The sequence below is a fragment of the Neovison vison genome, chromosome 13 (assembly GCF_020171115.1).
Source record: "Neovison vison isolate M4711 chromosome 13, ASM_NN_V1, whole genome shotgun sequence".
NCBI lineage: Eukaryota > Metazoa > Chordata > Mammalia > Carnivora > Mustelidae > Neogale > Neogale vison.
In genome coordinates, this window is record NC_058103.1 from 96,357,009 (window position 1) to 96,371,298 (window position 14,290).

At 42.3% G+C, this 14,290-nt stretch overlaps 2 protein-coding genes across 2 annotated transcripts; both read right to left on the reverse strand.

Annotated features, from left to right (window-relative positions):
• Positions 1 to 5,861: 5,861 nt before the first annotated feature.
• On the reverse strand, positions 5,862 to 6,461 carry RNASE11 (ribonuclease A family member 11 (inactive)). Its single transcript, XM_044231626.1, has one exon. The coding sequence runs from the start codon at positions 6,459 to 6,461 to the stop codon at positions 5,862 to 5,864; it is 600 nt and encodes a 199-aa protein (XP_044087561.1).
• A 4,631-nt stretch (positions 6,462 to 11,092) lies between these two features.
• RNASE12 (ribonuclease A family member 12 (inactive)) lies at positions 11,093 to 11,530 on the reverse strand. Its single transcript, XM_044231971.1, has one exon. It carries the CDS (start codon positions 11,528 to 11,530, stop codon positions 11,093 to 11,095), a length of 438 nt encoding a protein of 145 aa, XP_044087906.1.
• Between the last annotated feature and the right edge of the window lie 2,760 nt (positions 11,531 to 14,290).

The window sequence follows — 14,290 nt, forward strand, 5'->3', positions numbered from 1 at the left end:
TTTTATAATTTATGGACAGGTGACTGCCTGACGTGAGATTTAAAATTACAAAGTGATAAAAAAAAAAGATGAACATAATTTTTGAACTGTGATAAAAACAAATTTACATCAGTACAATTTGCTACCCATTGAGCGATGTTCATAGCCACAATCATATTGTCTGGTCATGAAGCACAGAAGGAAGCAGTTCATTAAAATTGTTACAATGAGCATGACATTCATAGAGACAGCCAAGCAATTCCAGAGTTTTCTAAAGGAAAACAAGGGGGAGGTCAGCAGACCAGGGAGCAGACTAGCAGAGGCACCCACAAAAGGGCTTGATGTGTACTCAGGGGGAGTCCAGGAATTCATGCTGTTCTTGTCCTTTTCCACCTGGGCAACTCAGAGCCATGTGTTCCAGGAGCCTGGATTGACAGGTGCTGAAACCTTGGCAGATTGAATAGTGGCCCCTAAGTGAGGCCTGATCAGTGAGTCTGAGTGCAAGACCAGAGAAGAACACTAAAGTCAAGTCGTGCAAAGCCTGAAAGGAAAAGAGAAAGCAGAGACCATGATAGGGTGCAAAAGGGAGACGTGTGTTGGGGGCACAATCTGGGCAAGAGAAGAGAACACAGACTTTGGATGAGGAAGGCATAGAAGGGGAAAGGTGTCAGAAGGGGAACAGGAAGAGTGGTCACTCTTCCTGTGGGCATCTCTCAAGGGTCCATCCTTCCAGCCTTGTTCCCATGTCCCTAGTCTCCCTGATTCTTTCTCTGAAGGGCCCTGCGACCTGTGGCCGGGAGGGGTGTTTAATGGGTTGGGTCTGAGAGCTCAGCTCATGTTCCCGGAAAGGAGAACATGGAATTCTTAGAACAGCCTGAGCTCGGGAGAGCGAGGGGAGCAAACCAAGCGGCATAGCCTGGAGCTTTCATGCCTCCGGCTCTGCCAGGGGAGGTCCTATTCTTTGACCATATACAGGACAGGCCCCAGGGCCTACTCAGGCTCCCAGTGAGATCCCAAACTCAAAGTCATAAGGGCCAGAATTGACTGAGTTGAGTCTCTTACCTAGAGGATGTATGAGAGGAGGAGGGAGTGTCATCAGTTAAGTAAAGAAATCAAATGTGCAGAGAACCTGAAAACTAGAATGGGTCTAGTTTCAAGTTGTCCTTCAGACAGATAGCAAGTGTACTAATTTGTTCTTCCAGGAGGAGTGCACAAGAATGTCCCCTTTCCTGTACCTATACCACCTATGTTATTATTTTAAATCTTATTCCTGCTAATTGGGCAGGTAAAAAATATCACATTGTTTTTATTTATATTGCCATTAGTAGAAAGAGGGGAAATCTCCAAATATTTAATGACTATTTATTTCTCCTTTTGTTAATTTTCTGTCTGTGTTCCTGGCTTATTTTTCTGTAGGTGTATTCATCTTTATCTTATTAAACAGACAGCTCTCTTTATATATGAAAGACATCACCCCTTTGTCAGCCATATATATATTGCAAATGCTTTTCTTCAGTTGTGTTTAACACAGTGCCCCGATCTAATCATAATGAAAATAGAAATGATAATTCTCAAACCATTCCTAGGAGGTGGGGTTTTTATTCAGGAGCATTTCACCATTATCTTTCTGTATAGTTACGGGCAAGTTTGCTTTCTCCTAGGATTAAAAAAGCGTGGCCTATGGAATCAGACCATTCTTGTTTGTTCTGGGCGGGGGGCCGCTTACTGTGTGTGTGAGACTTTGTACATTACTTAAAGTCTACGTGCTTCAGTTTCTTTTTCACTGAAGTGGGATGATAATAACCCATTTTGTGGAGGTTTCCTGAGAATAGAAAAGCACCTGACCCTTTAGAAGCACTCAATTGTTGTTATTAATTACTATTATTACCTATGAATCATCCTTGTGGTAATTTTCATATGTGATCTTGAAAAATTTTAACATATTAATAAACAGGAAGGTGGAGGGATTTAAAACAGTCATCTTCTCCACAATCTGCCAGTTCTCTGTTTGCTGGAGTAAAAAGGATATGTTTCATGTGTGTGATCCTTCTTCTAACATGTGGGCAACTCTTGCATTTTGGGAAACAGGAGTCGCCATTACAGTGCAGTTGTGTTTGCTCCCACATGTATCCCATGGTCAGGGAGCTTCAGGACAGCAAAATACTGTCTTGGTAGTTCTGGGACACTGTATATGAAGTAGATGATCTTTTGAGTTAAATTGACTTGTTTTGCCCTGGTGCTGTCCTTAAAAGCTCTGAATGCCTACGCAACCTTAGCAACCTTTTTTTTTTTTTTCTCTCATTGGGACTAGAATTAGAATGTTTTGTACCTGGAAACATAGTTCATCTAATCTGTTGGTGTCCAAACCTCGAACCACATCAGCAAACCTAACACTTGTAAAAATCCTACACGTTCTAGTCCTATCTCTGAGCTTTTGAACCCAAATCTCCTGGACTGGGGCCCAGGGATTTAATAAAAACAGCTATTTAATAATAGCTCCAAAAGCTAGTAAATTTTTAGGGTAGGGCTTGGCTAACAGAACAAAATCTCAAAATACAGTGCATTTAAAAATATAAATATTTATTTTTCTCTCATATAGTAGTCCCAAATTAAGCAGTCCAAATCGGCAAGATAACTCTGCCTCACACAGGTGTTCAGGCACACACTTTCCTTCCCTTTTGCTGTTCAGCCCATGCCTAGAATGCTATTATCATCTGAGTGATTGCAGTTGAGTCATACACATTTTATTCTGGGATCTAGTTGTTGGGAAGAGAAAAAAATCACAGAGGAGACCAGTCCAGTGTCACAAGACCGGGATGTCGAAGAGAGAGAGCCCAGGAAGAGAAGTCTCACTAGGAAGCTCCGTGCCTCACCGGACCCCTTCCACTTGAGACCAAGGAGGATGGTTGGGGGTGGGCAACCTGAAATGATTCAGATGCATACCCAAGTCTAAGAACCCAGATCCAATCCTGCCTCTGCATTGTGTAGATAAGGAAACTGAATCCTAGTCATGTGGAATGACTCGGGGTTGGGGGAGCACGATGAGTCAGTAAAGCATATGAGGACTTACCTGTGATGTCATGAAGGCTCTCCTTACTTCAGTACTTGGACCCTTGGAGCCAGGGACTTGTTTTGCATTAGAATTGTCCATTAAAGGGAATTTAGTGCACTTTATGTTGGAAAAGCAGAGGGAATGGTTAGAAGCCAGAAGGGCACTTCTCTTATGCTAAGTAACCCCCTTAGTATCCCTTTCTCAAACCTCTCTATCACTACATTCCCAGTGTCCTCTCTCTATCTGACTCTCCCTTCCATGGGTCTTGTGATTAGATCTGTCTCCTTTATTCCCTCATTTCATCCTTTCTAATGTTTCTTTACCACTACAGGGAGATGACACATACCCACTCTCAGGTAACTTTCTAGCAAGTGTAAGAGACACTTGTTGGGCCCTCCTAGCCAGGTGGGCTTGTGTGATTGAGCAGAGTGGGGGGATAGAATAAGAAAGGACCCTCTGCTGCTGGGCTGGTGTATTAGGACCAGCCCAGCAGCAGAGCGAAGACAAGGATACAAGTTCTGTGGGCTGTGAAGACAACAGCCTCAAAGCAACAGAGCCAGGCAGTGCTGGGTTAGGCTAGGTGAGATGAGAATGGGGCATTAACAGCTTTGAAAGCCAGCCTGAGAAATTTAGGTATAAAGCTACAAGAAAAAAAAGCCCTCTAGCCCTCTATGGTTTGGAAGGAGAGACGGGACATTATGAAGACTTAATGCTTTGGGGCGCCTGGGTGGCTCAGTGGTTAAGCCGCTGCCTTCGGCTCAGGTCATGATCTCAGGGTCCTGGGATCGAGCCCCGCATCAGGCTCTCTGCTCAGCAGGGAGCCTGCTTCCTCCTCTCTCTCTGCCTGCCTCTCTGCCTGCTTGTGCTCTCTCTGTCAAATAAATAAAAATAAAATCTTAAAAAAAAAAAAAAAAGACTTAATGCTTTAAAATCTGAACTCCCTTGCCTATTGTCATCATGAATGATCTTAGGATACCCACTATGCCAAAGAGGTGACAGTCTTCAAGGGTAGGAAATGCTAGTACTCAGGAGCCTTGACTCCCAATGGCGCCCCCATATTTGATATCTTTCAGACTTCATAATATGATGATTAGCAAGATCCTGGGGGATCCTGATTCCTTTACAGAAGTGGAGAGGTTTGGTCTTAATTAAGACTCTTTAGAGGATGTTCCTGGTCTAGAAAGAGGTATCTTCTCTGGGTCTTTGCTCTTCTCTCCTGGTGAAGGAAGAAATCTGTACTAAATTCTGAATGAGGCTGTATTTACTTTTTCTTACTTATTACCCAAAAACTCTGCCAGAGATTGAATTGTTGTTGTCTCTGGGGCTGACATGTTCATCACCTAGAGCTAGACTCTATAGTAAGACTCTACTGTAGGAAAGAAGTTATTCAGATTTGAACCAAGTTTGAACCAAAAGGAGACCCATTGGACTTCTCTGCTATCCATAGAACCTACATTCCACGTCTGGTTAGGGAGTGGTAACACCAGCCTTGCTACATAATCTTATCCCTGGAATGGAACCCAGTGACCACGTCTACCTTCCAGGGCCCTGGATTCTCCCCCTACAGAGAAGAAAACTTTGAGCCCCAAGCATTTCCTCCTATCACCTTCTCCTCTGGCTGCCAAGAGAAAAGGGAGTGCCAACTACCCACCTATTTGGCCAAGCCCATAGTGAATGTTAACTTAAGCACCCAACACACTGACAAGGAAAACCCAGCTAAAAGATACACAAATATCTGCCCTTAATGCCTCATCCTGGTTGATTGCCAGAGTTCTGCAGTTTTAATGCAATGAGGATTCTACACAAAATTTGAACAACATTAGGAAAACTGACATCTAAAGAGTGATGCACAGTAAGAAAAGTGTTTCAATGATGTAACATTTATTTACAAGCCTTTATTTGAAATCAGGACATAAAAAAGAGTTGTCTTGGGGTGGAGGGAAGATGTAAGATGAGGGAGCCAGAACATGTAGGCACACATTAATGAATGAGATCATTGCCCATACTTTATGTAGAGTGTTGAACCATAAAAACTTATAAATACATAATTGGTAATGAAAAAATCCAATATGGCATCATAAACAAGATTGAAGACTAAGCCTGCCCAGCACTTGGTTCAGATGTCTCATTTGCCGTCTTTCTACCTGCTCTATTCCTCCGGGGCTTGCCATCCCTCAGGAAATTACGGCTATGCTGAGTAAAAATGGCAGTATGATCTTTATTACTCCATCTGTAGCAACCTGGGATATGGATAATGGAGGAACAGAGATTGCACAGGGCCAGACCTGTTGAATGAGGGCAACAGCTAAGCAAAAAAACATCTTTTTCCTCTGGCATCTTCTGGAGGATCGGGAGACACCTGGTGACATGGCCAGGTGCTCAAGTTTGTGTGTATCAATGTACGTATTTATTTGAAAAGAAACAGTGACGATAATATCCCTGATGCTCATTCACTATTTCTCTGAATAGTCTCAGTGGCAGTACCATTAACTTTCATTTACCAATATTGGTTTGGGGCCTTTTCTCCTCAGTTTTGTCAAGCTGGGTGGACCCTACTTCTTGGCTTTATAGCTATGCTAGGATGGAATTCAGTTTAGTTCAGAGAAACTGTAAGAGATAGAAGAAAGAGAGTATCTGTACTCCAGGATCAGTTATAAATTTTAATCAAATTCTCCACAATTTGGGATTTTTTCATTTTCCAGTTAGTATAGATAATCAAGAGTTCACTACAGAGCTGAAAGGGTAGATACAGATAATAGAAGTAAATAAACACAATGAAAATAAGTATGTCCTTCTTTAAATAGACTCTGGTCTCAAAGCCCCATAGGATTTACAACTTAGAGCCACTAACTAACCAGCTCATCAGAGAATGACCTGTCAGCACTGCCAAGATTTTCTTTAATGAGGTATCACTATGGTATTGGCATCTGGGGAATTGTTTGCCCATGGTGAGTTGGCACATAGTGGTGTCCAGGTCTGGGTTCCTAGAGCAGCTTATGCCAAGATTCTGTACATACTTGCAACTGGAGGCTTTGGGGGCTCCACGAATCACTTCCATGGAACCATGGATGAAGTTGTAGCTTAACTTGCATGACTCATTAGCTTCTGAAACTTTTCTCCAGGCCACCAAGTCATTGCAGTACTCTTTGTCATTACCTGGACTGTCTCCTTTGGCGAAGGTATAATGTAATCTTCTGAAGGTCAATAATGAGGAAGACAAAATACCCCTGGACAAACTGAGGCTGGTATTTTTATAGAACAGAGTCAAGTTCATTAATACCTCAAGAGTCTGTTTTTCTTGGTCACTGTTTGGCAAGTCATACTTCATCTCTCCCCCTGAAGATTCCTCTTTAATTATCTCCATTATGCTTTCTGAAGCTCCTGTGAGAACCAAACCTAGGCTGAGTAGCAGCAGAGAGAAGGTCTCCATCTCAGATCTAGGATAATCTCTTCTGTAATAGAAATTTTAAAAAAGTAAAAGATGAAAATAAGCAGAATATTAATGAGATCATTCTCTTTTCCTTATGGCAGTTAGTTCAGGGTTGACTCCGACATACAAGCTTGGGCTCCTTCAATGGAAGGATGATGGCATGAAAAGGTAATCAGCTGTGGAATTTGCAGACCCAGCTTCAAATCTCTGCCTACCCACTCATAAACAATTTACTCTGCCTCTTTTAACCTCAGTTTCCCCCATGTGATAAAAGGAAAGGTGAGACTTATATAAGGGAATGTGTTTAAAGTGCCCCAAACCAAGTAGTTAGCTCTCTCCCTTTTTCCCGTGTCTATAATCTCACTGGAAGCGTCTGTAACCCATATTGTGGTCTCAATAATCTCACCCAACACATTCCTTACTACTGCCAGGTCTCCTACAGCCTCACACGGTACCTGACACACGCCAGCCATTTAAAAACATCGCTCATTTCTTTTCCCACCCATCCTCATCATGGAATTCCTCTTTACCGGTTCCTTTGGCAAGTGGGTCCTACAGAGAAAGAATCCAGCTTGCTACAGGAGCATGAAGTGAAACTGTATTTGTTTCCTGAAAGTTTCTGTTATTGGTCTAGCTGAGGGAAGGAGGGGCAAGAAAGGGTAGGTAGAATGGCATAAGACAGAAGGAGGAGACAACATAGAGACAAGGATGCTCTGAGAACTTCATAAATGAGCCTTTGGCTGCCAGAATCCCTGTGAAATGGGCAGCATCACTGTTCCTTCTTCTGTGGAAACTTCCCTGTTTATCGTTTAACTCAGAGTGATTTGTTTTTAGCTTTTTTGAAACCCTATAGCATAGATTACATCACACTTCATTTTATATGTTTTTTTAATAGTTTTTTAAAAAGATTTTATTTATTTATTTGACAGACAGATCACAAGTAGGCAGAGAGGCAGGCAGAGAGAGAGGGAAGCAGGCTCCTCGCTGAGGAGAGAGCCCGATGCTGGGCTCGATCCCAGGACCCTGGGATCATGACCTGAGCTGAAGGCAGAGGCTTTAACCCACTGAGCCACCCCAGCGCCCCGCATTTTATATGTTCTTTTAAATTTTTTTTACTTCATTTTATATGTTCTTTTTAAAATTTTCACGTTGGTTGATATATGTAATTCTTTTTTCCTTTTTAAGTACAAAAATTCCTTGAGCCTGGAACTCAGTTTCTGCATCTTTTTATTCTGTACAGAATCAAACACCAAACTGCAAAAATGCTTGTTTCTCAACATTTGTTAACAACATAACATGGCTTGACAAATGCAGAAAATCCTTTACTTAAGATCAGTGCTGGGAAATTCATAATGAAAATCTCAGAAAGAATGGTTATTCAGGGTGAGAATTTTTTCTCTTGCTCTAGAAAGCATTTCTTTCATTACCACCTCTAAGAGCCTCTATTTTCTTGTATCCCTGCATTATCACTCTTAACCTCCTAACCACTTCTCCGTGCCCCTCCAATCCCCTGGATACACTACTTTCCTAAAAAGAGCCCTTGAAATTACTATTTCAAAAACCTTAAAATATTCACATTGCCTGCTGGAGGTACTCTAACCCCCTGAGGCCACCTAGTCAAGGCTCTTCTTGATCTAATCTCAACCTGCTTCTCAGGGCTCTCTCCCATTATTTCAGTACACGAAGCTGCCCTAGTCAAATCAGCGTGACCCACCCTTCTCTGAATACGCCCTATTCTGTCTCTCCATTTTTGGTCCTTTCTTGGAAGCCTACTCTTTTCTGCCTCTTGAAATCCATCAAAGCCCAATTAAGTCATCTTCTTTCTTTAACACATTTTTCACTAATTTAGTCTACCAAATCCGTTGTTCACTTCCCTGGTCTTCTTATCACTCATTTCTTTCTTTTATTATTATTGAAGTATAGTTGACAGGCAATGTTATGTTAGTTTCAGATGTGCAACATATTGATTCTATAATTCTATATAATCATTCACTTCTTATGCCACTCATTTGACATGAACACAAATGGACTTGTATTTTTTTATATTTAATTTTAAAATGTTCTGTGTGTGAAATTAGAGCAAAGACCCAGTACTAAGAATATGAGCCTTAATAATTGGGGTTGATTAGATTATTGATAGATTATTAGGAATTAATGGATGTATTCATGTGTGTGGCTTGAGCATAGACTTGCTGCAAGTTGAAGGGAGTAGAGAAGAAGCATTTAGACTTTTTTCCTAAATATCTTCTACTGTCAACATCAGTAGTGAGATGATAATAGAAAAACAGAAAGACAATGAGGAGAAAAATGAAAAGGAAGAACAGTGCAGAGATTCTGCACTGAACTATTTTTCTGAAACATTTTTTCAAGTGCATAGAATTCACAGCTACCTGGGTTTGATTTGGACTACTATGTGTCCATTAAAACAATAACAACAAAAAAACCTTCTTGAACTACAAATGTCTAAGACATTGCAATTCATTTGAATTGGGTCTTGATCCCTCTTGAATGAAAATATTCTGAGAATAAATTCCACTGGAGAGTCTCAGTTACTCACACCTTGGTGGGAATGCATTTATCTGCAAGTTATTGTTTCTACTTAGAAGGAGGGAGGTTGAGGGAAGAAGGAAAGAAAAAAGCAGCGGGAAGGAAAAAAGAGACAATAAAGCCTAGTGAGAGGTCCAGGAAAAGGAATCAGAATTCAGAACATAGAAATAGAGACTTTAAAGACTCATTTCAGCTACTTCAAAATTTTGCCCAAGAAATGATGGGGCTACAGGTCATATGCTAGGGACCACTTGATCCTGCTCAGCTTCCTTGGTGACATCCAAATGTCCATGAAGACAGCAATGACAGTGGGACTTCCCTGGAGAAATGGGTCTTGAGCAAGCCTTGCCTACTTACAAGGCTGCAAAGTATCCTTTACTTGCAACTGTAAATGTCCTCTCTCTGTGAACTGAATCAATTAGTTGGAACTTGATGCTTGCAAAAGACAGAGTTAACAACTAGCATAGGTGTACCTCCTTTTCTGATCTGACCTTGAACTAAGTCCATATAAATAATACAATAGTTGAAGTCTCTCGACTGAAAAGATAAGAACAGAAAGGGCCCTCTAAATCTTGTGCATTGCCTGTGTCCGCTCTAGGTCACTGTGTTTTTGACACAGAATCAATATCATAGCTCAGAATCAATGACCCCATAATCTGGTGCTTAGCTGCCAGTTACCCTTTGTTTCTTGCTACTCCTCTGTACTAACCCTCCCCTCCAACAAGGAGAGATGGAATTGTGAGTAACAGGCCTGGAAACCTCAAAGACTAACTAGTCCAAGCCCCTCACTTCCCAGGTGTGGGGATTCATGCTCAGAGAAGAACAGGACTTAATCAAATCCCTGGAATAAGGAGCCTCTCCTTCTTTTCATTCTCTCCCCTCGCCTTCTAATTTTAAAGATGCCCTGCCCACAGCTGGATGTGGGAGAGCTAAACAACCAGCTCAGCTGTAAGATCTAAAAAGGGAAACAAGTTAGGAGTCTGGATGCAAGTTCTCTGTTCCTTCCAGGGATGCAAGAAGAGGGGCACAGAGCTCTGAGAGTTTCAATCCCGTCCTAGAAATCTTGATTTGCTACCCTCCAGTCTTTAAGGGATATGGTTTCTGACCAGTCAGGCAATCCTTCCGATCGATCTCCCTTTCCCTTTCTTTCAAGGCACAGAGGCAGCTGCTGAATGGAAACAGGTGCAGTTTGAATTATATGTGCCATCTTTAGAGAAGTCCCTAACTGACTACTCCAAGTGCCTCGACACCTAGGATCAAGTGTGGGAGTACAACGTGAGGAGAGGAAACACTCAACTCCAGGTACAAAACTTAAGGGGGCTACCAAAAAGCCCCGTAATCAAGATAAATAACATTTTAATGCAATAGTTTAAAATCTTAATTTAATGCGCCTGGGTGGCTCAGTGGGTTAAGCAGCTGCCTTCGGTCATGATCCCGGGGTCCTGGGATCGAGCCCCGCATCGGGCTCTCTGCTCAGCAGGGAGCCTGCTTCCCTTCTCTCTCTGCCTGCCTCTCTGCCTACTTGTGATCTCCCTCTGTCAAATAAATACATAAAATCTTAAAAAAAAAATCTTAATTTAATGCAAAATAACATCTGATCAAGAATCTGACCCTGTACTGGCACATTTCACTAACACCGTAACTCCAACCCCGTCAGACTGGATCTTGACTTAAAACTTAGATATTTTATTCACCAGAGATTTCTGCATTCATTTCTTAAATTTGTGTATCTAGATTATTGGGATTTTGGGTGCCCCTTAAATTTTGAACCTGAAGTGAGTGCCTTGCTTGCTTTGCTCTAATCTCAGTTCTGCCTCAGATTCACTTTTGGCTCTCAACAAATGACCCAAAGAAACGGGACAAGAAATTAAAACACATGCAGAGTTTATGATTTAATTCAGTAGAGTTTTTTTTATTAAGGCAGAATAAAAAGATTCCAGCTCAGCAATACTGGAAGGATAAATGAATTACGAATGGCTACCCAGTTCGCTCAAGGCATTACCCCAGGTCCACAGTTCAGGTGTGCCTCGAGGAGAGCAAGTACCCGAGAGAGGAAATAGAGGATCCCAGGTGCTGCTCTCAACTTACTCAACATACCTCTGGAGACTAACTGGCCCCATGTCATCACAAATGACCGTGATGAACCCCTTGATGGAGGATACGCTGTACCTGCAGGCAGGATATCTAGTGCCTCCAATGAGCCCACACACAGTCATTTTGAACTTGGTCATGCTCTGGTAACATAAAATGGAAGAATGGTTCTGACAAATCCTCTTCTTGGAAGAGGCGCAGACCTTATTGATATTTCTAGGCCTCTCGTGGATGAAAACGTGCTCCTTCTTACAGGTGTTGTCAGGTCCCCTGATGACTCTTTGCAAGACCATGTGGTTGCAGTACCGTATGGGAATGTCACTCTGAGGGTAGTCTACATGCAGCTGCTCCATGGTTGGCCCCTCTCCTTTCTCATTCAGCTCATTCTCCCAGAACAGAAGCAGCAGAAAAATGACCACCATTAGGATCATCAGAGGTAAGAGTCCCTTCACATCTTCTGCTCTAACTCCTATAGAGTAAGAAGAGATAGGACATAACCAAGGGTAATCAGATTCCTCAAGCCCCAGCCCATGATTTTCTCCCCCACACTTGAGATATTTTACTTCCTTCTCTCTACTAATTGAAAGCTCATGTGAGGAGCACCTGGTTGGCTCTGTCGGTTAAGCATCAGCCTTAGGTCATAATCCCAGGGCCTGGGGATCAAGCCCTGCACTGCAGCAGGCTCCCTGCTCAGTGGGAAGCCTGCTTCTCCCTCTCCTGTTCCCCCTGCTTGTGCTCTCGCTTTCTCTCTCTCTCTCTGTCAAATAACTAACCAAATAAACAAATAAAATCTTTAAAAATGATAAATAAAATCTCAAGTGACCCTGCAAACTCCAGCTAGAGGTACAGTTCCTCACAAAAGCCCTTCTGGACTATTTCAGCTCTCCAAGTCTGGCACTGAACTGTTCTCTGATCAGTCTGTTGTGTTGTATTTGTTTTGCTTCTGCAAGCTCCTTGAGAGCTGCTGTTTCTCTTGAATCCATCAGAGTGCTTACCACAGAGCCAAACATGTAGAAGGATGCTCAGAAGTACCCATGCCTGATTGTTTTTTTCCTATTGCCAAATGACTTCCTCTCCCATAATTGTGTCAACACTAATTCTATCCAATTCCACATGTTTTTCAGCACTGTCTACCAATCTGTTCTTCCCAGTTCTTCCCGATCTCTCCTACTAGGCTAGTTCCTCTCACCTGTTGTTTTTGCTGTAGCTCTCACTGGTAACATATCCTTGTGATCATGGATCTGAGAAAGTCCTAGCTGTTCCTTGACAATAATGGGTAGGCAGCCAGTTGGGTGTGGGGAGGGCCAGAATATAAAAAGGGAGGAGCCTGGGGGGAGTGTGCTTGGGTGCCACTGGGAAGGACAACAAGTTACCTTCAGAGGGAGAGTTGACTAAGGAAGGTCCTAAATGTGTCCTCATTAAATAAGCGTGAACTTTCCCAAATGTTTATTAAGATCCTGATGTGTGTCAGACAGAGAATCCTCTGTTTTCCAGATTTTCAATTAGTCCTTACTACAAACCCATGAAGTACCTATTACCCCCATTTCATTAAAGAAGAGATGAGTTGCAGAGAGCTTGAGGCAGAGAGGGAGATGACAAGAGTAGCAAGAGTCTCACCCTCTCAGCACTTCACACTTGAACACCAAGTTCTAGCAAGTGTCATTCCCATGAGGTGTCCAGGATAAGACAGAAACAACTCCCTGATGTTAACATTAGTCCTGATAAAGCCCTGGGCTGCTGGGGGTGGGGGTGGCAATGGTTCCTAAACCCTGCTGAACATTGGAATCCCCTGTGCAATTCTCAATGCCACCTTGAGACATTCTGCTTTAATTGATGTTGGGTGTGACCTGAGTTTGAGATTAGTAAAAGCTCCCTGAGTGATTCTAATATGGAGCAAAATTTGGGAATCACTCGCCTATGGTATTCTTGGCAAACTGACATGGGGAACGAGCAGACGGGGGTTTGGTGAAAGTGTCATAAGGCATTGGGAAAATAGAAGACTTTTTATTGCTATCATCTCCTGGTCATTTGATATAGAAATGGGAAAATGGACTTATTTTTACTACTTCTTGCCCTGAAATGACTTCTCTTTAGGAGAAACAACGACATAGTCTCTCCTGTGCACATTGGTGTCTTTCTAACTGGTAAAAAGAAAAGGATTTGGGGGTGGAAAATACTGGAAAAGGCTTCAAAGAATGAGATCTCTTTCTGTATAACAACAAAAGCATAATTCCAGAGCATGAAAATGAACAACGAGGAGGTTATTATTTACTTTCCCCAAATGTACATAATGAGCATCATTTCAGAATTCAAACTGTCCTGTTCGGGGTGTGGGTTACCCAGTGCCACCAAGACATAAATGCATTAATTAATTGTTTCTAGTGATCAAATTTTGATTCACACACTATTTGCAGAAACATTTCCACTGTATAAAGAGAAATATATATACATATTATATATATACATATTGTAACATGCTCAATATATCCTGCTGAGACTTCCAAGTAGCTGAATTACAGATGGTATGTTAAGTTTACAAACCCGAAGGGAACATTTGTCACAAAATTTATCCTCATCTGAGGCAGCTGAACCTGTCTGTACATTTCAGAAAATTACCCTGTAGAAATTGAACTGAGACTGGGTTCAATTGTTCAATAGTGTTGGCACCCTGAGAGAAAATACTTGTAATGCCTAAAACCAATTAAGAGTTAAAATCTAGGGGGCACCTGGGTGGCTCAGTGGGTTTAGCCTCTGCCTTCGGCTCAAGTCATGATCTCAGGGTCCTGGGATCAAGCCCCACATCGGGCTTTCTGCTCGGCGAGGAGCCTGCTTCCCCCACCCCCTCCCCGTCTGCCTCTCCGCTTACTTGTGACTACTCTCTCTGTCAAATAAATGAAGTCGTTTAAAAAAAAAAAAAGAGTTAACATCTAGATATAATGGACTCACTCGTGTCAGCAATAAAAAGGAAACTTCAAGGACATCTGCATGGCTCAGCGAGTTAAGCCTAAGGTCGTGATCTCAGGGGCCTGGGATCAAGCCCCACATCAAGCTCCCTACTCAGCAGGGAGTCTGTTTCTCCCTCTCCCTCTGCCTGCTACTCCCCCTGCTTGTATCTGCTTTCTCTCTGTCAAATAAATAAATAAGATCTTTAAAAAAAATTAACAGAGAAGGAAAAAAACTCAAAACAACGA

Bases quoted from the DNA above. Each gene is read 5' to 3' on its own strand.
- RNASE11 (XM_044231626.1), bottom strand. From the start codon at position 6,461: ATGGAGACCTTCTCTCTGCTGCTACTCAGCCTAGGTTTGGTTCTCACA.
- RNASE12 (XM_044231971.1), bottom strand. From the start codon at position 11,530: ATGATCCTAATGGTGGTCATTTTTCTGCTGCTTCTGTTCTGGGAGAAT.